General features: G+C 50.3%; 1 protein-coding gene across 3 annotated transcripts; it reads left to right on the top strand.

The window, feature by feature from the left end:
* Nucleotides 1-11,560: 11,560 nt before the first annotated feature.
* LOC125153667 (cytochrome P450 2F5) lies at nt 11,561-23,950 on the top strand. 3 transcript variants are annotated; one of them, XM_047837060.1, is made up of 11 exons: nt 11,561-11,668; nt 11,775-11,839; nt 13,044-13,235; nt 13,334-13,496; nt 16,423-16,572; nt 18,891-19,051; nt 19,393-19,569; nt 19,979-20,120; nt 20,961-21,148; nt 21,720-21,861; nt 23,331-23,950. In XM_047837060.1, the coding sequence occupies exons 3-11, from the start codon at nt 13,044-13,046 to the stop codon at nt 23,510-23,512; spliced, it is 1,497 nt and encodes a 498-aa protein (XP_047693016.1). In that variant the 5' UTR covers nt 11,561-11,668; nt 11,775-11,839; the 3' UTR covers nt 23,513-23,950. The 3 variants fall into 3 exon arrangements, with proteins under 3 accessions (XP_047693016.1, XP_047693017.1, XP_047693015.1); XM_047837061.1 differs by lacking the exon at nt 11,561-11,668 and having other exon boundaries at nt 11,767-11,839; XM_047837059.1 differs by lacking the exons at nt 11,561-11,668; nt 11,775-11,839 and having other exon boundaries at nt 12,995-13,235.
* Nucleotides 23,951-26,520: the final 2,570 nt, after the last annotated feature.

Below are 26,520 nucleotides of genomic sequence, written 5' to 3'. Positions count from 1 at the left end.
AGAATTCTCTTATTTGCCAAGCCATAAAGTTGGAGGTCTGTAGCAATAATCTATTGTCAAGGTAGTTGTGTGAGCAATTGGCTCAGGTTTGGTTCACACCAGCTCCTGATGTATCGTCCTCTCTTTCCATCTCCAACCTTGGCTTCATGGAGAAGATTCTTATGATCGACTGATAAAAGACAAAAACAAAACAAAACAAAACAGAAGCAACCGTGGGCCTGGTTTATGTATGTTTCTAAGTCATACTGACACCAAGTGGAAATGGGCTGATGGAGCATTAAAATTCATTAAATTCATTACATTCCTTCCTCAAAGAAAGTGAAGGAGTAAGAACTTTGAGCAGTGTATTTGATGGTCCACATTGACCTGACTGAGAGAGGGCCGAAAGTATGAATATATAGTAACTCGTGGGAAGCCAAATGCTCAGGGACTTTGAAAGAAAAAGATTAGAAGAAGACTGATGAAAAGCAGATCCAGGGAAGAGGTGTTTGGACAGACCTCTTCTGTCTTAGAATAGCCTTAGAATGGCCTTAGAATAGGAAGTTTGGGGGTGCTTTTTTTCTGATACGAATTCTCAGTAAAGCACATCCAATGCAGAGTTTGGGCTCAGATGTATAGCACGATTTCATGGCATGTGGATTTCACTCAGCCTCTACCTCCAGCCACCTGTTTCCTCAATAGGCCCATATACAGAACAGACAGTGTCAATGGGAGGGCTATGCATGAACTGAACAACACAGATCTAATCTCAACAAGGCTAACCTCATTACCTCCAAACCTGAGAGCCTAGCCTGCCACCAGCAGAGACCAAAGCTGAGCCTCTGATGTAGGATCATCATTCAGGGGATACCAGCTAGCAATTCAGTGGATTGATTACATTGAATCTTTTCATCATGAAGAGGGAAGCTATATTTCCTTATTGAAATAGACACCTATTCGGCATATGGATTTACCTTCCTTGACCATAATATATCTGCATTGACATCCACTTACTTAAAGAAGGCATTGCTGACAATTGTAACATACTATAAAATATTGCTTCTGATCAAGGAACTCATTTTATAGCAAAGGAAGTGTGGCAATGTACTCTAGTCCATAGAATTCACTGGTTTTATAATATATTTCATTACCCAGAAGGACTTAGCCTCAGAGAATGGCAGAAAAACCTTCTAAAAACTTTAAAGACTCAGTTACAATGTCAGTTGGAATGCCACACCCTGAAAAACCTGTTCTCTTTTACATAATGCTGTTGATACTTTGAATAAGTGACTGACACATGATTTTATTTCTCCCACAGGATTCAAGAATCAGTGGTGGCATGGGGCATGGTGCCTTTCATTAATAACTCACCTGTAGCGTCTTTTCCCTGCAGTTTTAAGCTCTGCAGTTTGGGAGGTCTTACCTGAAAGGAGGAGAGCTTTCAACAGAGTACCTGACATTGGTTCAATTGAAGGGGAGGTTGAGATTGCATCTCAACATTTTGGTCTTCTCATCCTATGGTACCAATGGGCAAAGAAACACTCTTAGAAGGAGCGGGCGATCCTGATTAGGAAGGAAAAATTGGATTGCTGATATATAAGTGGGGCATGAAGAAATATATCTAGCACTTAGATGAGTCTCTGGGTACCTCTCAGGACTTCTATGTCCAATATAGGAAACGTTAGTGGAAAATTACAACAACTGCAAAAAAAAAAAATAGAGCTATGGAAGATTTAGGTAATTCAGATACAAAAATCTGGGTCATATCACTTGTAAGTGGCCCCACCAACTAAGGTCCTGGTTGAGAGAAAAAGAACCATATGCAATTTGGTAGTTGGGTGAAGGAAATATAAATATCAAGGGCTGGGAGAATATGATGGGGCAGCTTTCTGACTTGAGGATAATGTGCCAAGGCACCACTGTTTCCTTGCATAAGGAAAGGGTTGGATTTTACCAAACTTGGGTGGGAAATTTCTGAGATGGCAGGAGTGCTTTGCTGGGGAGACTGAGTTGGGATAGCAAAATACAGCATGCTTGGGCAGGAAAATTGATGATTTTTAGAGTCCTTGATTCCTTATTATTATTATTCTCATTTTGCTGGTGAGGACATTAAGTCTCAGAGCCATTGAACAACATACCCACAATTACACAGCTAAAAAGTAGCAGTACCCAGACTTGAACCAGATCTCTTTGGCTCTTTCTTGCCCTTTTGTATTCTACACACAGGCAAAAAGAAAGGTCAAGTGTGAAGTAACTTAACCTCCAGAGCTCTGTATGTTTCATAATACACCATAGTTGTCCAACTCCAAACATGTTCAGATTTGTGTGAACAGCTTAGGTTCCAATTTCAGAGGCTTTCCATGATGGATGGGGGTGGAGGGGTGTGATGGGAGCAAACTCCAAATCCACGTGTCTTGTTTCATAACAAGGGCATTAACAAGTGCTTGTTCAGACCATAACCATCCACGTGCACTGACTCTTGGGAGATGGCTGAAAACCTTGACTCACACAATCTTCAATGTATGGCATAAAGATTCATGAAATCTGGGAACTATGGTCTCAGTACCAAATACTTGAAATATTGCAATCATTATACACAGAATCATAGTCCCTTAAAAATAAAAATGTTCTTCTTTTTAGTGTTTATTTATTTTTGAGAGAGAGAGAGAGAGAGACAGAGCATGAGCAGGAGAGGGGCAAAGAGAGAGAGACAGAATCCAAAGCAGGCTCCAGGCTCTAAGCTGTCAGCACAGAGCCCAATGTGAGGCTTGAACCCCTGAACCATGAGATCATGACCTGAGCTGAAGTCAAATGCTTAACTGATTGAGCCACCCAGGTGCCCCAAAAATAAAAATGTTCTAATATTTGGGGTGCCTGGGTGGCTCAGTCGGTTGGGCGTCTGACTTCAACTAAGGTTGTGAGTTTGAGCCTTGCATCAGGCTCTGTGCTGACAGCTGAGAGCCTGAAGCCTGCTTCCAATTCTGTGTGTGTCTCTCTCTATGCCCTCTCCCTCTCACATTCTCTCTCTCTTTCTCAAAAGTAAATAAACGTTAAAAAAAAAAAGAATTAGTGATCAGACTAAACAATAAACTCCTATAAACCAATAAGGAAAACTCCAAAGGATATTCAGAGGCAGTCTGCCGTGGAGGAAATTGAATGGCCGACACACATTCTCAACTCAGCGCCACATGGAGAAAAGTAAATGAAAGCAAGATAGAATTTCACACTCACTGGATTAGCAAAATTCCATAACTGACAACACTGAGTATTGAATGGCAATACAGGATTCTTTATACACTGTCCATGGGAGTATAAATTGGTTCAACTGCTTTGCACAGCAGTTTGTCAATGCCAAGTCCAAGCCAGCAGTTCCACCCCCAACGATCCACCCTGGAGAAGCTCTCACAGCTGAGCACAGCAGGTGCCCCAGCTAAAATGTCAACTCCGTGAGAGCAGGGCATTTTTGTCTGTTTTATTCTTTTCTGTATCTCGGTGCCTACATCTAGTCGGTGTTTGATTAATATTTGCTGACTTGATAATGAATGAACTGAAGACATGGAGATATTGAGAAAGATTGCTCTGGCTCCATCGAGGAGGTGGGGACTAGAGGCAGGAAGAGCGGTGTAGGGTGATACAGGTAGAAAGTGACTGTGTCCTCTATCATGGAGACCAGGTCAGACCAGTCCAGAGGGAGGGACTGTCCCTCCCCTATTGCACCACTCAGCCAGGAGGTTCTTTTTTTTTTTTTTTAAGTTTATTTATTTAGAGAGAGAGAGAAAGTGCAAATGGGGGAGGGGCAGAGAGAGAGGAGAGAGAATCCCAAGCAGGCTCTGCACTATCAGCACAGAGCCTGACCGCAAGGCTTGAAACCCCCACAAACCGTGAGATCATGACCTGAGCCAAAGTCGGAGGCTTAACAGACAGAGCCACCCAGGTGTCCCACAGCCAAGATGTTCTTAAATTCATCTTCAGTAAATTGAGAGTCAAGCATCGTGTGTGATGGGACTCATCACTCAGAAACCCTGTTCCAGGATCTAGGAAACAGTCTGAGCTCCTCAGCCTGGCATTCAATGCCCTTTAATTCCCACCTTCCCCTACACTCAAATGCTCCCCCGCCCCAGGAGACTGACAGGTCACCAGCAAGTGATTTGGGCTGGAAGGGGACTGGGGCTGACAGCAGGTGTCCCATCTAAAATAGGAAGCTGCCACCAGCCCAGGAGACAAATAGGACAGTCCTCCTGACCTTCTCTGTCTTTCTGTCACTCTCACCTCTGGGATCTTCTGCCCCCAGGAATGTGTCTTTGCCTGACTCCCACACCCCACCCCATGTGATAACTCCTTTCCCAATGTCTTCCAGCTGTGTTTCTCTGTTGCCCCTTCTTCCCTGAAAGCTCTACTCCGGACCTCCCCTGCTTGCAGTGTCTCGCTATTTTCTCCTCTAAAGCCAGCCTTTCCTTGAAGCCCTTCAAGTGTTCCCCTCCCCCACGGCCAGTTGTCTGTCCCACAAATATGGAACATCTGTGATTGTTTGATTCAGCCTGTACCTTTCTTCCATGTGTGCCCTCTACCCAGTGTCCCCTTGGCTTATCCTCCAATCCAGCCGCTATTAAGGGAACTGGTCAATGCCTGTGTTCTCACCCCAGCACTGAGGTGCCCATGGGAGGAGAGAGGGTTCATCCCCTTCCGCTCCAGCCAAAGCCCCAGGTCCGTCTTTACTTCATCAGCTCCCCCATCTTTTCTTCGAATCCCAGGTCACCTCTCCAGGTCTGTGGCTGAATAAGGAAACCACGTTCCCACTGCCCTGAACCCTTTGCATGCCAAAGAGAGGCTGAAGGGATAAGGAGTGGGAGTGTCTCTGGGTCCCCAGGGTTGAAATGGAGAAAGCTCTGTGGGGATGTGAGTGTTCTTCTCTGCAGGGAATGCCTTGTGCCCAGGAACTGAGGAGAAGAGAGTGCCACCAAGCATTCCGGCATGGACACGGACAGGAAGTAGTCTCAGCAAAGGATCTGGTGGAAGTGGGAGCAATGTCTTCTTTCACTTCTGCAGGGATCCAGGTATTACTGTTAATAGAGTGGGTTTGGGATTCTCAGCTTCTAGAATGCAATGATTCAGACCCCTTCTACACCTTTCCTGGGATGGCAAGGGGCTCTCAGAGCCGGACTCGCCCTTGGGAGAACAGGAACTTTCATTTTACTCCTCTACCACCCCTTTCCCTTACCTGCCACTGACTCAGAGGAAAGGACCGGGGAGCGCCTGGGTGGCTCAGTGGGTTAAGCGTCTGGCTTCAGCTCAGGTCACGATCTCACGGTTAGTGAGTTCAAGCCCCATGTCGGGCTCTGTGCTAACAGCTCAGAGCCTGGAGCCTGCTTCAGATTCTGTCTCTCCCTCTCTCTCTGCCCCTCCCCCACTCACTCTCTGTCTTTCACAAATGAATAAACATTAAAAAATATATATAAAAAAAAAAAGAAAGGGTCAGGACCAGGGCACAACCCAGCCCTAGGGCCACAAGCTGACACTATCACACACAACCTCTTGTTCAGGATTCTCCCCCCGTTTTCATCAGTGCCCCACTGGGAAGAAGATATCAGGCTGCCATTACCTGGGCTTTGGGAGGCCAGGGAGGGACATTAAAAACAATTCTCAGATTAGGGGCACCTGGGTGGCTCAGTCGGTTAAGTGTCCGACTTCATCTCAGGTCATGATCCCACGGCTTCTGGGTTCAAGCCCCACGTCAGGGTCTGTGCTGACAGCTCAGAGCCTGGAGGCTGCTTCCAATTCTGTGTCTCCCTCTCTCTCTCTCTGCTCCTCGCCCGTTCATGCTCTTTCTCTCTCTCTGTCTCTCTCTCTCTCAAGAATAAACATTAAAAAATAATAATAATAACAGTTCTCAGGTACCAGGTATTTACATGGTCAGGTGCTCTGCTAAGCATATGACATGCTTGAGTTCACAGCGCTCTCTCAGCCGGGCGGTGCAGAAACCAATACCCCCACTTGGCAGACGAGGTCACTGTGGCTCACTTATCCAGGACACACAGAAAGGACAAGGTCTGTCTGATTCCAGAGTCAACCCCTCTGCAATGACTGTTGATTCACTAAACGTTCCTTGAACACCTACTATGAGGCAAGCACTGTGGATGTAGTAGCAAACAGACAGTTCAAGTCCTGCCCTCTTATTACTTTCTAGGAGGGCAGAGAGGCTGTAAATAGACAAACACACATAGGTTCTTTTTTTTTTTTAAGTGTATTTATTTTGAGAGACAGAGAAAGCAAGCAGGGGAGGGGCAGAGAGAGAGGGAGAGAGAGAGAATCCCAAGCAGGCTCCGCACTGTCAGCACAGAGCCCAATGCGGGGCTCGAACCCACAAACTCTGAGATCATGACCTGAGCTGAAATTGAGAGTCGGATGCTTAACCAACTGAGCCACCCAGGCGCCCCAGCACTCATACATTCTAACGTCAGGGAGCAGTGAGCACCTCAAAAAAATATAGCAATTAATGGCTGCAGAGGAGTGGAGGTGGCTGTTTCCCATAAGGTGGTCAGCGAAAGCAACCGTGAGGACGAGAATTTGCTTCGAGATCTGAATGCAGTGAAGGAGTGAGCCATGTAGATGACTTTGAAGAACAGAGAAGGCAGTCTGTGGAACTACACCCAGCATGTAGATTATTTTTTTAATTGAAGTCTAGTTGGCACACAATGTTACATTAGTTTCAGGCGTACAACATAGTGACTGCACAACTCTATACGACATGCTATGCTCATCACAAGTGTAGCTACCATCTGTCACCGAACAACGCGATGACACTATTATGATACCATTGATTATATTCCCTATATTTCATCCCCGTGGCTAATAACTGTACCTCCCACTCCCCTTCACCCATTTTGCTCATCCCCCCTACCCCCTCTGCTCTGGCAACTATCAGTTTGTTCTTCAGATTTAAGGGTCGATTTCTCTTTTTTGCTTGTTATGTTTTTTAGAGTCCACATATAAATGAAATCACATGGTATTTGTCTTTCTGTCTGATGCATTTAAGACAGATAGACTTTGGGTCTATCCACGTTGTCACAAATGACAAGACCCCATTCTTTTTTATGGCTGAGTAATATCCTATTGTGTGTGTGTGTGTGTGCGCGCGTGCGTGCGCACGCACGTGCACACGTGTATACACAACTTCTCTACCCATTCATCTATGGATGGACACTTGGGTTGCTTCCAAATGTTGGCTATTGTAAATAATGCTGCAATAAATGTAGGGGGGCGTATACCTTTTCAAATTAGTGTTTTCATTTTCGGTGGGTAAATAGCCAGCCCTGGAATTGCAGGATCATATGGTAAGTCTATTTTTAATCTTTTGAGAAACCTCCATACTGTTTTCCACAGTGGTTGCACCAAGTTTCATTCCCACTAACAGTGCACAAGGGTTCCTTTCTCTCCACATCCTCCCCAACACTTGTTATTTCTTATCTTTTTGATACTAGCCATTCTGACAGGTGTAAGGTGATATCTCACTATGTTTTTTTTTTAAGTTTTATTTATTTTAAGTAATCTCTACACCCAGCATGGGGCTTGAACTCACAATCCCTCCATCAAGAGTCATACGCTCTTCTGACTAAGCCAGCCAGGCTTCCTTCATTGTGGTTTTGATTTGCATTTCCCTGATGATGAGTGATGTTGAGCATCTTTTCATGTGTCTATTAGCCATCTGTATGTCTTATTTGGAAAAATGCCTAGTCAGGTCCTCTGCCCATTTTTTATCAGATTGTCTGCTTTTTTAGTGTTCAGTTGTATAAGTACCTTATATATTTTAGATATTAACCCCTTATTGGATATATCATTTGTAAATATGTTTTCCCAGATGCCTTTTTGTTTTGTTGATGGTTTCCTTCACTGTACAAAAGCTTTTTATTTTGATAGTCTCAATAGCTTATTTTTGCTTTTGTTTCCCTTGTCTGAGGAGATATAGCCAGAAAAATACTGCTAAGGCAGATATCAAAGAGATTACTGCCTATGTTTTCTTCTAGGAGTTTTATGGTTTCAGGCCTCACATTTAGGTCTTTAATCCATTTTGAGGGGCGCCTGGGTGGCTCAGTCAGTTGAGCGTCCAACTTCGGCTCAGGTCATGATCTCGCAGTCCGTGAGTTCCAGCCCCGCGTTGGGCTCTGTGCTGACAGCTCAGAGCCTGGAGCCTGCTTCACATTCTGTGTCTCCCTCCCTCTTTGCCCCTTCCCTGCTCATGCTGTGTCTCTCTCTGTCTCAAAAATAAATAAACGTTAAAAAAAAATTTCCTACTGAAATGTTCAGTCCTATTGTTTACCCCTCTGTCTGCTGCCCTTCATCTCCATTCTCTACAGCTGATGACTTTGTAGATGTGAGGCCCAACATCTCCCCCGGCTCTTCCTGGAAGAATGGGAGGCACATTCTGCAAATTAACTGACCAGGTACTGGTACTTTTTTCAAGTATCAAGGTCATGAAAGGCTGAGGAATTGACATAACCGTCATCCAGTATGACATCCATCCTGGATGCTGGGTGTCAGCGAGTAAGGACGGGGGACTCCCAAAGAACACAGCCCTGGATTTTCAAAGGAATCAGAAAATGAGAGGATCTGATTATGAGATAAGCAGTTGGTTGACTCAAGTCCTCTTCTAAAACCATGTAAAATAAATTTTTTTTTTAAAAACCTACATTCTAAGGGGATGCCTGTCTGGCTTGGTCGGGGGAGGGAGTGGCACGGTAGCATGCAACTCTTGATCTTGGGGTCATGAGTTCGAGCCCCACGTTGAGTGCAGAGATTGCCTAAACAAATAAGTAAACCTCAAAAAATCTGCACTCTAAGAATACACGATGGGGAATTTATAAATATTCATAAATTGGAGGAGCCGCAGAAGACACAAAAAACTAAACACAATGTGAAATTCTAGACGAAATATTGGAAGAGAAAAAGGCCACTCATGGAAAAACATAAACTGAAATACAGTCTGTAGCCAGTAGTGTTGTACCAATGCCAATTTCTTTTTAATTTAATTTAATTTTTTTAATTTTTTTAACGTTTATTTATTTTTGATACAGAGAGAGACAGAGCATGAACGGGGGAGGGTCAGAGAGAGAGGAAGACACAGAATCCGAAACAGGCTCCAGGGTCCGAGCTATCAGCACAAAGCCCAATGCGGGGCTCAAACCTACCAACCATGAGATCATGACCTGAGCCGAAGTTGGATGCTTAACCTGCTGAGCCACCCAGGTGCCTCTGTTAATTTCTTAGTTGTGTTCATCGTATCATGATCTTGCAAGAGGTTCTCATGAGGGGAAGCTAGGTGAAGGGGAAGTAAAATATCTTTGTACTCTCTGCAACATCTCTGCACTTCTGAAAGCATTTCAAATTTGTTTGTTTGTTTGTTTGTTTGTTTAGAGAAGGAGCAGGGGAGGGGCAGAGGGAGATGGAGAGAGAGAATCCCAAGCAGGCTCCATGCCCAGCACGGAGCCGGATGCAGGGCTTGATCCCACAACCGTGAGATCAGATCATGAACTGAGCTGAATCAGGAGTCAGACTGAGCCACCCAGGTGCCCCAAATATATGATTTTATAAAAGACTCTTCAAATATCTGCCATTTTTTATCTTCCTCAGTGTCTTTCCACTGCATGAAAGCTTTTGATCAGATAATGAAAGGGAATTCTGAAACCCTTGAACATCATTTCCTTCATTAATTACCCTAAACCACAGCTCTTCTGAGTCATATTTATTGACCCCTCCTGTGTAACCTTCCCCTGAACCCCCTTTAAGGTAGAATGGCTTATAGGCAGAATGAAAGGCCACTTCTGGAACCTCTTAGAACTGTTGAGCTTGCACAGAGGTCAACCTCTAACCTCAGTTTCAGCATCAGAGCGATGGGTAGAGACAGGACATATGGCTAAACATCCTACCACCACAGGATACCCACACACACACACAAAGAATTATCTCATCCGAACATCAATAGTGCCAAGGTTGAGAAACCCTACAATACATCCCTTCCTGCCCCCATATTTCCTCTGTAGCAAGGAAAGCAAGTCAGGCTGCAAGAAGAATTCAAAGCCCCTTAAAGCTCTCCTCATGAAGGCCACGTTCCCTAGTGAGGCAGTCCTATTGGGACTCTCTCAAACCAGTTCTAGGGTCAGTTATGGGCTTCAGATGGATCCAGTCCTGCCTCCTCCCCCAGAAGCAGGTGTAGATGCCAAGGGAAACTAGAGATATATAATCTCATAATTAAGCCTTCTTCCAGGACCTGCCCTAACCCACCTTTCTGAGATTTAAACAACAGCATGGGCCCCGCCTTCATCCCGGCCATGTGCCTGAGACCTGGGGTGTCAAGTTCCCCAGGACCTTCAAGCACTTCCTCCCCCACCTCCATGGGAAAGGTGAACATGGTGTATACCCACACACCTGTGGGGGCACCCACAGCTCCACCTGGCCTCCCAGGCCCTTGACCTCAGGGGCTCTCTCTCCCATCCTATCTTCTGCCACTAGAGTCCTAGGCTCACTCCATGTTTTTGAAACCTTCCCTTCTGATCTGGCCAGTTACTGGGGCAGGTGCCCAGAGCAGACATAGCTGGTGGGGGCTGAGGAGAACAGGGGGAAGACTATGTGGGCAGAAGGCAGCAGGGGAATCATTCAAATCTGAGATCTGGCAGCATCTAGCTGGCTCAGTCAGTGGAGGGTGCAACTCTTGATATCAGGGTTGTGAGTTCAAGCCCCACATTGGGTGTAGAGATTACTTAAAAATAAAATCTTTAAAAAGGAAAAAAAAAAAAAAAAAACAAGCGGTGCCTGGGTGGCTCAGTTGGTAAGTGTCCGACTTCGGCTCAGGTCATGATCTCCCGGTTCGTGAGTTTGATTCACGAGTTTGAATCTGAGGTCCTTTCTCCTCCACTTCTCCCAAACCCTCCTCCTAAACCCTCCTCCAACTTCCCCCTACTTCAGTCCTGCCACTGCAGTCTGACTCATGGAGGTGTGAGACAGAAAGAGAAAGGGACAGAAAGAGAAAGAGACAGAAAGAGAAAGAGACAGAGACAGAAAGAGAGATGCTCGGAGACAGGAGGAGATGGTGGCTGAGAAAGATGTACAGGGAGAGAGAGACAGAGAGAAAGAGAAAAGGCACGGGGAGAATTAGAGACAGAACAGAGATGAGAGACAGAGACTCAGAAATGCAGAGGATGAGAGAACAAGAGAGACAGAGACATAAAGAGAGACAAAAAAGATTCAGAGGCAGAAGCAAAGTGAGACAGATACAGAAACTCAGAGACAAACCACAAGAGATGGAGAATGGCCAGAGGGCTGTGAACAGGCTCCAGAGAATGGGAGAACTCCAGCCCAGGACAGAAAGGAACTTGCCTGAGGTCATGTGCAGTCACAGGCAGAAATGAACTTGACCCCAGATGAATAGAACCAAGTGCCTAAAACACCAAAGAGACCCTGCCCCCACCCCTGGCTCATTTTGCCCAGCCCCAAAACCCCGGGTCAAACCGAAAACCAGACTCAGGGCTCCGAATGGCAAACAAATGGAGATTTTGCCCCACTCCAGGGAAAACGGCCACTACTGACCACAGGAATGGGTGTTGAGGTCAGCCCGAAAGAGGCCAGTGGAGGGTTCCCAAGGGATGGCACCCACCCAAGGCATCACTCCAACTGGCTGCAAGCCCGGGCTGCTCCCAAGGTAAGGTATAAAAGTGAAAGGGATTAAAAGTCACTGGGAAAACTGGGTGTGGAGGGGCATGGGCTTGTGGACAGAGGTGATTTAAGAGCAGCCCCCTTCTCCCCAGGCCACAGAGCCACAGGGCACACGCCTGGAGCAGATCATATCTCAGCCGTCCTAGAAGTTCAGCAGGTAAAGGGCCAAGTGCGGGTCACAGAGGAGGAAGGTGGCTCTCAAGAGCGGGGTCATCGGCTTCATTTCCTTGTCACTACGATTGTCCGGGATCTCCCTTTTCCTCTTCTGAGGGTTCTCAGGGTCTCTGGGCCTGTGTTTCTGGGGCTCTCTCTGGCTCTGTTCGTTCATATGACAAATGTTTTAGACCTCACGGTAGGCTGGGCACTGGGTCTTGATCACTGGCTCTTTACCCAGCGGGTGGCATCTGTGGAATGAGCCCTGAGCCCATGGGGTCAGAACCCCTGATTCTTTTCTATCTGATTCTGCCCCCTTCTCTGTCTCAGTCTGTCTTGGCCTCTGTTTCTAGGTGTCTGTCTAATGTTCTGTGTGTGTGTGTGTGTGTGTGTGTCTGTCTCTCTCTTGCCCTTTCTCTACCTTTCAGTGCCCATCTCTAAGTCTCTCAGGAAGTGTGTGTCTGTCTGTCCGCCTCTCTTCTGTCTGTCTCTAGCTCTGTGCTTTGATTTGTCTGTCTCTGTCCTTGCGTGTCTCTATCTCTAATCACTCTGCGTGAGAGTCAGTCTCATGATAGACAGCAGATGATGACAGACAGATGACAGAGAGACATCTATAGATATTCCGATATCTTACTTGGTTTTTCCAAATACCTCATTATCTCCATGTGTATCTCTGTCTCTCTGTCTCCATCTCTCCATCGGTCTCTGTTCCGTTGCTGTCTCTCTTGCTGTCGGTCTCTCTGCATTTTGACTGCCTCTGCCTCTGTTTTCTCCTGGTCTCCATGCCCTTTTTTTCCTTCTCTGCCCCCACCCCTCACTTCTGTCCCCTCAGGCCTTGGTTGTTCCCTCTCCCTGCCTCTCTATCTCCTCCCTTCTCTCTCTCTCTTTTTTTTAACATTTATTTATTTATTTATTTATTTATTTATTTATTTAGAGAGATAGCCCAAGCAGGGGAGGGGCAGAGAGATAGGGAGAGAGAGGATCCCAAGGCGGGGCTCAAACTCAGGGAACCACGAGATCATGACCTGAGCAGAAATCAAGAGTCCAATGTCTAACCAGCTGAAACACCCAGGTGCCCCTCCTTCCTTCTTTTCTTCTGCCCCCATTTCCAGGGTGTGGGGGAGGCAAGTCCCAGGAGCTGCAGAGTGAAGGGATCTTGCTCCCTCCCTGGCCCTGCGGGTCCTATGCTCTCCCACTTCGCTCCCCAGATGTCTGCGGCTGCTTTCACCATAGACAGTATGAGCACAGCCATCTTGCTCCTGCTCCTGGCTCTCACCTGTGTGTTCCTGATGCTCAATTCGAGGGGCAAGAGCCGGCTGCCCCCAGGCCCTAGGCCTCTCCCACTCCTGGGAAACCTGCTGCAGCTTCGCTCCCAAGACATGCTGACTTCTCTTACCAAGGTGCAAGGACCTAGGGTTGGGTGAGAAGGGAGGAACAGGAGGAGGGGTCCCAGGGTCCCAGACCCTCCCCCCCATGACGTCTGTTTTCCTACCCTCAGCTGAGCAAGGTCTATGGCTCGGTGTACACAGTGTACCTGGGGCCCAGACGCGTAGTGGTCCTCAGCGGGTACCAAACCGTGAAGGAGGCCCTTGTGGACCAAGGGGACGATTTTAGTGGCCGCGGCGACTACCCCACCTTTCTCAACTTCACTAAGGGCAATGGTAAGCCTGCTCCCCATCTTCTCCCCTCTCCAGCTCACTCCACATTGAGGGAGGGGATAAGGGTAGGGGACTGTCCTCCCAATTTTGGTGACACTCAGGGCTACTGATCTCACCAATGACACCAGCTGGGATGGAGCCAGACAGTGCTAGTCTAGGTAGACTCAGTTCCACCTTCTCCATCCCCAAATCCCACCACCATTTTGAAATGCGCTTCCACACCAATCCCCCACCTGCGTCCAACTCCAGCCCCATTCTCATCCCAATCCCTATCTCTAGCCTTAACCACATTATCAAATCTCCATCTCAGTCAAGTGGGCAAATTATCTGGCCCAGCCCACATTGTCCACCTCAAGCCAGTCCTCGTCAACCCTACCTCCATGTTCCCCATTCCAACCTCAACTTTCATTGTTACCTGCAACACTGACTTCATCTCCCTCCAACCTCCATTCTCATTATGAACCCTCTCCCAAACCCCACATTAAAATCTGTTATCAACCCCATCCTGACCATCAAACTGAACTCCACCATTATTTTTCTCCCCAGCCCCAGCCCTATCTTCTATCCCAATCACCCATTGAAGTTGCTCGTTTCAGTTTCATTTTCAACCCTAATCAAACTGCCATCACCAAAACTAACCCCAGCACATATCCACCCAGCCCCAAGCTAATCTCAAGCCCAATCTACCAGTCTTTTCCATTCTATACAACTCTATTCCCATCAGCAACCTCAATTTATCATCAACCCCATAATCCCTCCTCCTCCATCCCATCCCAATCCAAACCCAGGTCCATCCCACCTAGCCAACAACTCACATCAACTCCAAACCTCTCCTATCTCAATACCCTGTCCTCCTCAGGTTTGGAAATCACCTAGTCTTCTGGGTTTTCTTTCTTTTTTTCTTAAAATTTTTTTTAATGTTTATTTTATTTTTGAGAGAAAGAGACAGAGTGTGAGCAGGGGAGGGATAGAGGGAGAGGGAGACACAGAATCTATAGCAGCCTCCAGGCTCCGAGCTATCAGCACAGAGCCCGACGCGGGGCTCAAAGCCATGAACCATGAGATCATGATCGGAACCAAATCTGGACGCTTAACTGACTGAGCCACCCAGGCACCCTGTTTCTTTCTTTCTTCTTTTTTTTTTTAAATTTTTTTTTCAATGTTTTTATTTATTTTTGGGACAGAGAGAGACAGAGCATGAACGGGGGAGGGGTAGAGAGAGAGGGAGACACAGAATCGGAAACAGGCTCCAGGCTCTGAGCCATCAGCCCAGAGCCCGACGCGGGGCTCGAACTCACGGACTGCGAGATCGTGACCTGGCTGAAGTCAGACGCTTAACCGACTGCGCCACCCAGGCGCCCCTCTTCTTTTTTTTTTTAACATAAATCTTTTATTCAGAGAAAGCCATAAGACAAAGCCCAATAAATGACAAGGGAAAGGGAGGGGGAGAAAGAGATAAGATTGGCAGAAAGTTGCTCTGATTGAAACGGGGATCCTGGAGACCTGCATCCTCAACTATCCTTCTCCCCCTAAAGAACCCCTGGGGCTCCTCCTGTCCCCTTCACTAGGTGGGTACCAGCTGCTCCAGGATTTGGAAGCAAAGAGCTCTAGTTGAAAGCAAGAACAGGGGCACCTGGGTGGCTCAGTGGATTAAGCATCCAGCTCTTGATTTCAGCTCAGGTCATGATCTCACTGTTGGTGAGATCAAGCCCCACATCGGGCTCTGCGCTGATGGCATATGGAACCTGCTTGGGAGTCTCTCTCTCTCTCTCTCTCTCTCTCTCTTCCCTCTCCCTCTCTCTCAAAATAAGCTTTAAAACAAACAAAAAACCCAGCGCATTGAGTACACATTCCACCTTCATGTCCCCTTCCCGGTCTTGGTCTGATGACCTCACCCGTCCAGGTACACCAGGTACAAGGAAGTGGAGACAGTAGCGGTTTCTTTCTACTTGCCACACAGAAACCATCTGGATGCATATTTTATCTGTTACTAGTTCTTCCTTACATAGTACAAAGGATAACAACAGGGTTCTGCTCCTTCCTGGGTGTGTGCCTTTGGACAAGTGGCTTCCTCTCTCTGACCCTGAGTTGGCTGGGATGAGAAAGCTGTTTGTTCCAAGTCAATGAGATAAGGCAGACGGTGCAAGGCAATCAGCGTCGTTTTTTCTTCTTTCGCTTTTAGTTCTCTGCTTGCTCCAGGGAAACCAGAGACAAACACATCGGGAGACCTTATCCTATTGTAGCCCCATCACCAAATTATGACCACCTAGCGTAGTCAGGGCTGGAATGGGGAGCTGTAGGAGACCAGCGGCAAGTGCCTGAGCCAGCCAAGGGAGGGTCAGCAAGGGCATCGCGGAGGAAGGGACCTCTAAGCTGAGACTTAAAAGATGAGGACCACCATTCAGGAGCAGACAGATGTTGAAGAGTGTTCTGGAAGGACTAGCCTGTGCAAAGACCCCGAGTCCAGGGAAAGAAGGTTCCTAGACAAGGTCCTAATGTTTATTTCTCTTGCTTTTCTCCCTCGTTTGTGCTTTCATTAATTAATAAGCAATCACCAGCACCTCCTGTGTGGTAAGGCCGGCGCTGGACAATGCTAGGGACAAGGTGGTGACCAAGACAGCCCCTCCACCCCCCATCTTCACAGCGTAGAGAAGGAGATAGCCCCATGGCCAGACAGTGATGGTCTAGAGTGATCAGGTCTGTGATGAGGGAAACAGAGAGATCAGGACTATGGTGAGGAAGCCCATGGCCCTAGGGAACCTCAGAGAAGGCACCTGACCTGGCCTGGAGGGTTAGGAAGGGCTTCCTGGGAGGGGGTAGATTCCACACTCTGAGTCTCTCCCCCAGAAGACACTGGGAAAGGGGACTCAGGTGGCGACGGTCTTGGAAATAAGCCATCAGTAGAGCTGGCCTCTCCCCTTCTCACCAGGCCTCGCCTTCTCTAATGGGGACCGGTGGAAGGCCCTGAGGAGGTTCTCCATCCAGATTCTGCGGAACTTCGGGATGGGTAAGAAGAGCATCGAGGAGCGGATCCTGGAGGAAGGCCGCTTCCTGCTGGCGGAGCTACGGAAAACTGAAGGTTGGTCCTCGAACGCAGTTGATACGCCTAACTCACATCCATCTTACTTAGTCATCAGGACTGCCAGAGAGTGTGGGCGTGAACTTAAAACTGCTGGCGGCTCCTCACTTGGCCCACGGTGAGAGTGGTGCCCCCTGGAGGTGGGTCAGCTCCAGGTGCTATGTTCTCTGAGGTACGGCAGCAAGACGGGTTATGTGGTGGTTGTTCGTTGCGCTGTCCCTGCGTGGTATTCTGAATGCAGTGTGTATCATTGTGGTGGATGGTGATGATGATGATGATGATGATGATACTTTTTTTTTTTAACATTTATTCATTTTTGAGAGAGACAGAGCGCAAGCAGGGGTGGGACAGAGAGAGAAAGAGACACATAATCCACAGCAGGCTCCAGGCTCTGAGCTGTCAGCAGAGCCTGACACAGGGCTCCAACTCACAAACTGTGAAATCACGACCTGAGCTAAAGTCGGACGCCCAACCGACTGAGCCCCCCAGGCGCCCCATGATGATGATACTCTTGACACCACACCACTTATGGGGGCCCTGTGTTAAGCACACTTTCGTGCATAAGCCCCTGGAGCCTCAGAACGATCCATTTTGCAGAGGAGGAAACAAAGGCATAGAGATCAACCAACTGTCTTGAAATGATCAAGCTAGTCAGTGGAGAAGCAAAGGTTTAAACCCGGTTCTTGCCGACACCAAGGTCCACACTTTGCACATGAATGCCCGTTTACTGAGTACTTCCTGAGACCAGGGGCTGTACTAAACTCTTCACACATATGAACACATCCCACGTCCCCTGAAACCCTAGGAAGCTATTACAAGTGATGAACCTCAGGCCCAGAAAGGTTAAGTCATGTGCCCAGGAAGTGGCAGAACTGGGGTGTAAAACCCAGCTCAAAACTGCCCACCCATGAAAAAAAAAAAAAAGAGTTAAGAATAAAGACACTCACATGGTGCCTACCATGGGCCAGCACTGTTCCAAGAATTTCGTGTATATTACCTCCTTGAACAATCACCCAAACCTAAGCAGGAGTCCTATTTTAAACCCCATTTTACAGGAGAAGAAACTAAAACACAGAGAGGCAGACAGCCCTCTACCCTGATCTCCAAATCTTGCTGGCTTTTGACAGGAAAAAAAAAAAAAATGATGCTGCAGGGTTGGAATGATGGGATGTAAGTAAAGGAATAACTGCCTGAGTTAGTTTCCTGTAGCTGCTACTTAAAACAAAAAAAAAAGCCGCAAACTTAGTGACTTAAAGCAGCACACATTTATTCTCTTACAGTTCTGGAATCCGAAGTCTAAAACTAAAACGGGTGGGCAGAGCTGACTCCTGGAAACTCTAGGGGAAAATCCATTTCCTTGCCTTTTCCAGCCTCTAGAGGCCACCCACGTTCCTGACCTCATGGTCCCTTCCCCTCTTCTTCAAAGCCAGCAACACAGCATCTCCCAATATCTGTATTTCTATCTCTCTCTCTCTCCCTCCTCCCTCACTCTCCCTCTCCATCATCACATCACCTTTTCTTACTCAGACCCTTCCGCCTCCATTGTAATTACATTAGATCCACTCGGATAAGCCAGAGAATAATCTCCCCATCTCAAAGTCCTTAATTTAATCACAGGTTCACAGGCTCTTAGAGATTAGGACGTGGACATTTGCGGGGGGGGCGGGGGGGGATTATTCAGCCAACCACAGCACCCCGGCTTATACAGGCTCAGGATGGGCCAGGCCCTTACCCAGTCACCCTTCCAACTCCTTCCACCAGCCCCACGAGGAGAAGACTGTCACCAAGCCCATTTTACAGACGAGAAAGCTGAGGTGCAGAGAAGGGAAGTCAGTTTGCCCAGGTCACACAGAGATTAAGAAGCCAAGGCCAAGTCCAAACTGTATCTATCTACCTCCAGACTCAGTTTTCTGGGCCGTGCTGTGTGGCACGGCCAATGGGCTATTTTCTGCGGTCCCTTCAGTGGTCAGACCACTGGGTGTCAGGGGTTGTGTCGCTGTGTCACTGCTGGCTGAGGCTGTAGTGTTGTCAGGCGCTGATGTAGTATTGTGTTGTGCTGTTTATTGCGTGTGGTGCGTGCTGCGGGTCGGATGGCGAAGAGGAGCCTGTTCCGTTGCTTGGTGGTGGTGTGGATGTGCCGCAGGGCCTTGTGGGTTCTGCGTTGCCAGGTACTCTTGCGGTTGTTTATGACGCATGCTGGGTGGCCGACGAGCACTTGTTTTGTGTGCTCCAAGTGACCTTGCCTCGTTGTACTGCCATTCAGGAATCCGGTGTGTTGCACAATGTGCCCCTTGACTCATTCTGCCCCTGACCCTCAGGCAAGCCCTTCGACCCCACGTTCGTGCTCAGCCGCTCGGTGTCGAACATCATCTGCTCTGTGATCTTCGGCAGCCGCTTTGACTACGACGATGAACGTCTGCTCACCATTATCCGCCTCATCAATGACAACTTCCAAATCATGAGCACCCCCTGGGGAGAGGTCAGGAGGCCTAGTTGGCGGGGGTACAGGGTTGGGGTTCGTCCTGGGACATAGGGGAAACAGCGGGCGGGGAAGAGGTGCGCTTGACCCTGTCTGGCCCCGCCCTTTCCCGTCTGGCCCCGCCCTTTCCCGTCTGGCCCCACCCCGCCTAGCCTAAGATCACTCTCTCCACCAAGTTGCCACACACAGAGTCCCCGCTCCACCTCGGCCTCTCCAGAACCTAACTGACCCTCAAGACTCCGCCCGCCCGTGCCTACCTGCTCCGCCCTGACCTCACCGGCCTCTGCCCCCCACACACTGCCTGATCCTCCAAACCCCTCCGACCCTCCCCCCGCCCCCAGTTGTACAACGTCTTTCCAAGCGTCCTGGACTGGTTACCTGGGCCGCACCGACGCCTTTTCCGGAACTTCGGGCGCATGAAGGACCTCATCGCCCGCAGCGTCCGCGACCACCAGGACTCCCTCGACCCCAGCTCTCCCCGCGACTTCATCGATTGCTTCCTCAGCAAGATGGCACAAGTAAGCCCGGCCTGGAAGTCTCATCCCTGATCTGACCTGCTGCCCCAGCCTCAAGCCAACGAGGATCCCGGGTTGAGCGGGTTTGAGAATGATCTCCCTGCCTCCCGGGAAGTGCAGTTAGAACACCCGGCTCTGCTCGGCGGGAGCCCAGAGCCACTGGGGGCCACGGCCCGCCCCGATTAACAGCTCATTAAGAAGTCCCTAAGGCTCTGTTAATTGTGGGCCCTGCGGCTGAGATTTTCTCTAGCCAGCCCTTACGCACTCCCCAGCTTCCCCGACCGAAAGAAAGTTAAACAGAGGAGGGACTGAGCTGACACCCAACGGGGGTTGTGCAGAGCTGAGCCTGTGGTCAGTGTCCGGGCGGGATCTCCTGGCCCGGGCTCATATCCCCGCCCCTCAACCTCCGCAGGAGAAGCAAGACCCGCACAGCCACTTCCACATGGATACCCTGCTGATGACCACACATAACCTGCTCTTTGGGGGCACCGAGACCGTGGGCACCACGCTGCGCCACGCCTTCCTTGTGCTCATGAAGTACCCAAAAGTGCAAGGTGCGCGCGCCCCAAGCCTGCCCACAGCGCCAAGGGCCACACCCGCTCCGCACGCCTGCCCCACGGGCCTCAGCTCGCTCGCCTCGAAGCCCCGCCCAGCATGCCAGACAGCCCAATCCTCCGGCTTACGCCCGGGACCCACAGCCAAACCCACAAACCCACACGGAGGCCCAGCCCACCCACACGGTTCCCGCGGTCCACACAGCTTGCCGGACCCTGGACCCCGGACCCCGCCCTCATGGTCTTGCTTTGCGGCCCACCTCTGACCCTGACCACCCAGCACGCGTCCGGCCTCGGAGCGGGGATCTCCCAGTCCGCCTAGAGCCTGGCCCTGAGCCTCAGCCGCAGGGCCAGCCAGGAACCATCAGTCTGACCCACAAAGTCTGACCACCTGCCCACACAGCACGGTCTGCGACCCCATCTCGCCCAAACCCGGCCTCTGGGCAGATCCCGGAACCCTGGCCTCCGGCACAGAGTCTATTAGGGTCCACGCCGCCTGCCGCATCCGGGATCTCTCGGAGCTACGCACAGCCCACCCACTCGACCCACCCCCCAGCGGGCCAGATCCTCCCATCGGGGACCTGGACTCCAGGCAGCCCCTAAGCCCCTCCCGCCCAACCCCGCCCCTAGGAGCCCTTGCACCAAACAAATTTTCGTCCTCACCTACAACTCTCAAACCAACCCTTCCCTCCGTGGCCCCCGCTAACCCCCACAGGGACCTCTGCAGCGGCCCTCCTACTGGGAAGCAGGGGCTGGACCCCGCCCACACAAGCATACCCGGCTCCCCAGCCCAGTCGAGCCCTCTGGTACCCCCGACTAGGCTCCCCTCTCCACCTGCAGCCCGCGTACAGGAGGAGATCGACAGCGTTGTGGGACGGGCGCGGCTGCCGGCGCTGGAGGACCGAGCGGCCATGGCTTATACAGATGCGGTGATCCACGAGGTGCAGCGCTTCGCAGACGTCATCCCCATGAACTTGCCGCACCGCGTCACCCGGGACACAGCCTTTCGCGGCTTCCAGATACCCAAGGTGTGCTGGGCATCTGGCAATGGACAGCTGGCACACTAGAAGAGGCATCCCAGATTTGCTAATGGCTTCCGGGGCTCTAGCAAGGAGGATCCCAGGCCCTAGCAATCAGTACCCTGGGCCTTAGCGACTGGCATCCCAAGCCCCAGCAACAGACATCTGAGGCTCTTAAATCCAGAGCCTCAGCCCCTTCCCAAGACCCTATTCGGTACTGAAATGGACTGGATCCTGACCCTGAACTCCAGATCTCTTCCCCATGACAGGTTCCCTAACCCCTCTCCAGCATCCCCAGGCTCTTAGACTTCATCCTGGGGGTCCCCTGTGCCTAAGCACTGTTCTGAGACCTCTCCCTCTTCCCAGAAACCCCAAACCTCCCCCATCCCTGTGCACACAGCTTCCAGCACCCACTTGGGACCCCAGACAGTGACACACATTTCCTGAATCCCTGATGGACTCCTATGCTTCACATCCCCTTCTCAAGTCCCTGGGACCTCCAGCCCGGTCAAATAGAAGTTTTAGCTTGAGAGTCTCCCAGATTTTCTACCCCACTGATTCTGCCTCCCTACTCACACAGGGCACGGATGTCATTACCCTCCTTAATACAGTCCACTATGATCCCAGCCAGTTCCTGACGCCCCAGGAATTCAACCCTGAGCATTTTCTGGATGCCAATCAGTCCTTCAAGAAGAGCCCTGCCTTCATGCCCTTCTCAGCCGGTGAGAACCACAGGGGCAAGAGTCAGGGTCTTTGGGGCCCCATATTCCTACCTACATTCCTCAGTCCTTTTTTTTTTTTTTAATTTTTTTTTATTTTGAGATAGAGAGAGAGACAGGGCACGAGCAGGGGAAGGGCAGGGAGTGAAGGTGAGAGAGAATCCTAAGCAGGCTCCCCTCTGCCAGCGCAGAGCCAGACTTGGGGCTCAGTCTCACCAACCCCCAGATCATGATCTGAGCCGAAATTAAGAGCCGGATGCTTCACGGACTCAGCCACCCAGACGCACCGCCCCCCTCCCTCCCCGCCCCCCCCCGACACCTTTTTTTTTTCTTCAGTCCTAATTCCACTCTCAAACCCTCTCACTTCTTTATCCCACCGCATCCTCATGTTCTCACTCCGAACTCTGTTCCTATAGGCAGATAATGACTAAAATCCTTGCGGAGGGAAGCGGGGAGGCAGGATATTAATTCAACTTGGGAGGGGGTCACCGTCAGCCACTGGGTGGCGCAGGTGAGCAGTTCTAGTTTTCCTTGGCTTTGGTCTTCATCCTGCCGAAAAAATATCTTTCCTGTTCAACCCAGTAGCAGAAATAAAAAGGAGGAAGGAGGAATAATAATAAGCCACTTACATATTGTCTACTGTGTGCCAGGCAAAACTTTTAAGAAGACCTATTAGAGTGGTGGCTAAGAGTTAGGTTTTACAGCCAGACCCCAGCTCAGTCATCCCCCAGCTTTAACGGCCTGGAATAGGTTACTTCACCTCTCTGTGCCTCAACTTCCACGTCTATAAAGTGGAGAATGATAAGGCCCACCTCTTGGAATTATTATGAGGATTAGCTTAACATCAATACTGCCTAGAGTAACCTATGACACGCAATGACCTACATGGCATCATATTCTCATTTCTTTACCTGAATTTACCATTCACAACACTCTAATGAGGTACTATTATCCCCATTTTATTTCATTTCACTTTTTCTTTAACGTTTATTTATTTTTGAGACAGAGAGAGACAGAGCATGAAGGGGGGAGGGTCAGAGAGAGGGAGACACAGAATCTGAAACAGGCTCCAGGCTCCGAGCTGTCAGCACAGAGCCCGACGCGGGCCTCGAACCACGGACCGCGAGATCATGACCTGAGCCGAAGTCGGCTGCTCAACAACCGACTGAGCCACCCAGGCGCCCCTCATTTCACTTTTTATCATCCCCATTCTACATACCCAGAAACTGGCTTGCCCAAGATCACAGAACTCGTAACTGCAGAGTCGGGATTGGAACCCGGGAACTCGCCCTTGTATCGTTGGCCAGATCCTTCTTGGTCCCGGATTTAAAGCACCTTTACAGATCTTTAGATGGGTGGGTCTGTGACGTCTCCAACCCTTAGCTTCATATGTTTTTCTCCGAGAATTTGGGACCGGAGCCCCTCACCCCGTCTCATCTCACCGCTCCTGGGCCACCTCCCCACCCCCGCAGGTCGCCGAGTGTGCCTGGGCGAGTCGCTGGCGCGCATGGAGCTCTTCCTCTACCTCACCGCCATCCTGCAGAACTTCTCGCTGCAGCCGCTGGGGGCGCCCGAGGACATCGACCTGACGCCGCTCAGCTCCGGGCTCGGCAACTTACCGCGGCCTTTCCAGGTGTGCCTGCGCGCGCGCTGACGCCGCGGCCCTTCCAGATCCGCCAGGGCGCCGGGAGGCCCGCCGTGGGGCTGGCGCCGTCCTCTTCTCGTTCCAACTGTGCCCGTGATCCCTCTCGCTGTCACACTCGCTTCCCCGCACCTGAGCCTGCCGCCTACCGGTCCGTCCGCGCCCCCATCTCGACCTGGTCGGCGCCCCCCAGAAGCAGAGAAGCGCAAAGGGAAGGGGAAGTGCTTGCCTCGTTCCTATTGCGCGCCCTCTTGGGGGCCGTTTGAATCATTTTCTAGTAAATTGTAAAAGATTCCAACTGCCTGGGCTGAATTGTAGAGAGGACGGTCCCCCAGGACGGGGGGAAGGAATGTCTGGCTGCAGAGAAAGGAGACACCAGGGGCGCCTGGGTGGCGCAGTTGGTTAAGCGTCCGACTTCAGCCAGGTCACGATCTCGCGGTCCGGGGGTTCGAGCCCCGCGTCGGGCTCTGGGCTGATGGCTCAGAGCCTGGAGCCTGTTTCCGATTCTGTGTCTCCCTCTCTCTCTGCCCCTCCCCCGTTCATGCTCTGTCTCTCTCTGTCCCAAAAATAAATAAAAAACGTTGAAAAAAATTTAAAAAAAAAAAAAGAAAGGAGACACCAAAGTGACCGGTTCTACCGTCACCCTTAGAGTGGCTAAAAACTGGGAGAAATTGTTTCCCAGGGTAATAAGGGCTGTGAGGCCTGACGACAGAGAGGCAGAGAAACCCAGGCAGAGAAAAAGACAGCAGTCTAGAGACATAAGGATGCGGTCGGCCCAGAGATGCAGTACAAAGATGGAGATATAAGCAGGGAGAACATGAGAGACTGAGCGGTAGACACACAGAGACTGAGAAATAACATTTACTCAAACTTACACAGTGCTTCCTATTCACTCTAAGGCCCCGTTTAAATCTCCCTGTGAGGCAAAGATGCATGTTACACTTTTAGAGACTCAGAGAGATGAAATGCCTTGGCCAAGATCACACGGCCGGAGGGCGACGGAGCTGGGATCAGGATGCAGACTCCAACGCTGGTCCCCTCCACCTCACAAGTCAGAGACACAGAGCAATGCAGAGGGGTACAGGGACGGAGAAATGGGGAGACAGAGAGGAGAGAGAGAGAGACAAAGAAAGAAACAGAAATGGCCAGAGAAAGCCAGAGAAGAAGGGCAATGAAGGGGGGAAGGGAGGCACCAGGAAGCCTGAAAGACTATTCCCTTGTCTTGCAATGTCTCCCTCTGGGGTAGGGATAGCAGTCCCAGGCATGGGGCCTCCCAACCTGAGACTGGGCTTGTTAGCCTGACATCCTGCTGACAGAAGCTTTTCTCAATGAGTAGGCAGGCATCTTAAGCTCCAAGGAGCCAGAGTCAGAGGGGCGGTGGCCCCCCAGCCATGGGCAGAGGTGGCTTAGGTGACCGTACTCTAAATGGGGCCTCCCCAAGGCCATCCAGAAGCTAGGACACAACACACTCTGCTGAGACTTATAGGCGGTCCCCACACCCATAGGCGTCGGCTCCTTTATCCCCATGCTGTTCCCACCACAGGCCAACAAGAGTCTGCCCCAAGGGCCCAGGCAGGGACGCAGAGGTGGAGAGAGAGAGGGAGAGACTCAGAGGTCCCGAGAAAGAAAGATGGGGAGACAACAGCAAAGAGAAACACATGGAAATACTGAAAAAGAGTTGGAGAGAGACAGGAGAGACCAAGAGATGCAGAGACAGATGGGAGAGATCATGAAAACCAAAGACCAGGAGTGAGACAGAGAGACAGTGGACAGATGCTCAGAGAGAAGGAAGACAGGAGATGCTAAAACAGAGATAGAGGGGCGCCTGGGTGGCTGAGGCAGTGAAGCATCCGACTTCGGCTCAGGGCATGATCTTGAGGTTCATGAGATCGCACCCTGAGTCAGGTTCTGCACTGACAGTGCAGAGCCTACTTGGGATTCTCTCTCTCCCTCTCTCTCTGCCCCTCCCCTACTCATTCTCTCTCTCTCTCTCTCTCTCTCTCTCTCTCTCTCTCTCTCTCTCTCAAAATAAATACACACACACACACACACACAAGATGAGACAGAGACACAAGAAGAGAGACAGTCACAAGGATTCAGCAAGACAGAAACTGAGAAAAATAGAGTCTAAGTTAGAGATAGAAACAGACAGAATTCGGGATACAGAGAGTCATGCATTGGTTCAACATTTACTGAGCCCCCACTGTGTATTTTAGTGCTGGGGATACAGAAGGGAACAACAAATGCCAGCTCTCGAAGAGACCCAGAGAAAGCAGTTCATCTGAAAGCCTGACACAGTGGGATGGGGCCAGGTCAGGGGAGGGCACACCCCGCAGCACCCCTGCTGTCTCTGGAGTCAGCCCCTGTAACGGGGGGGGGGGGGGGGGGGGGGTAGGGCGGCAGGGGGCAGGGGGCCTGCCCACACTCCTTGCCAGTCATTGGGTTCCTGGACAGAAAGGCTGACAGGGAAGGAGATCCATGGCAGAGATAGAGGCAGGGAGACAGGGAAGAGGGAGATTAAGGGTAAGATAAACTGGGAGGGATACAGATATGAACAGAAGCAGGTACTGAGAGTAAAACAGAAAGAGAGAGAGATGAAGAAAGAAACAGAAATTGAGAGTGAGAGATGAAACAAAGATAGAGACAGAGATACTGAGAGACATTCCTGGAAACAAGCCCAGTTCCAGACAGTGCACAGCCCCCACCCTCTCCCCACCTCTGGGCCCTGTGCCAGGCACCTGTCAGAAGGCTAGATCTGCTGAGGCACGGCCAGGTGAGGCAGGTGCTGGTGGGAGGGTGGGCCTCATTCCTGAACAGTGTTTTGAGCTCTGACTCAGCCCCATCCCCAACCCTACCCCTGGGCACCTTGTGCCCTCTGGCCCACACCCCCAGGCGTGGCCATCAAGACCTGGCCTCAGGTGGGGGTGCCCAGTGAGACTCATGGGAAACTGGAGACATGGGGTGCAGCAGCATGGGCATAGGACATTCAGGGACATCTGGGAACTAGAGCATTGGGAACA

Source organism: Prionailurus viverrinus, chromosome E2 (genome assembly GCF_022837055.1).
Source record: "Prionailurus viverrinus isolate Anna chromosome E2, UM_Priviv_1.0, whole genome shotgun sequence".
In the NCBI taxonomy this organism is placed as follows: Eukaryota; Metazoa; Chordata; class Mammalia; order Carnivora; family Felidae; genus Prionailurus; species Prionailurus viverrinus.
Note: the sequence above shows the minus strand (reverse complement) of the source record. Positions and strands in the feature narration are given on the sequence as shown.

Bases quoted from the DNA above. Each gene is read 5' to 3' on its own strand.
- LOC125153667 (XM_047837059.1), top strand. From the start codon at position 13,020: ATGCTCTCCCACTTCGCTCCCCAGATGTCTGCGGCTGCTTTCACCATA. The intron at 19,570-19,978 runs GTAAGCCCGGCC...CAACCTCCGCAG, and splicing joins TCCTCAGCAAGATGGCACAA to GAGAAGCAAGACCCGCACAG. The intron at 21,862-23,330 runs GTGAGAACCACA...CCACCCCCGCAG, and splicing joins CTTCATGCCCTTCTCAGCCG to GTCGCCGAGTGTGCCTGGGC.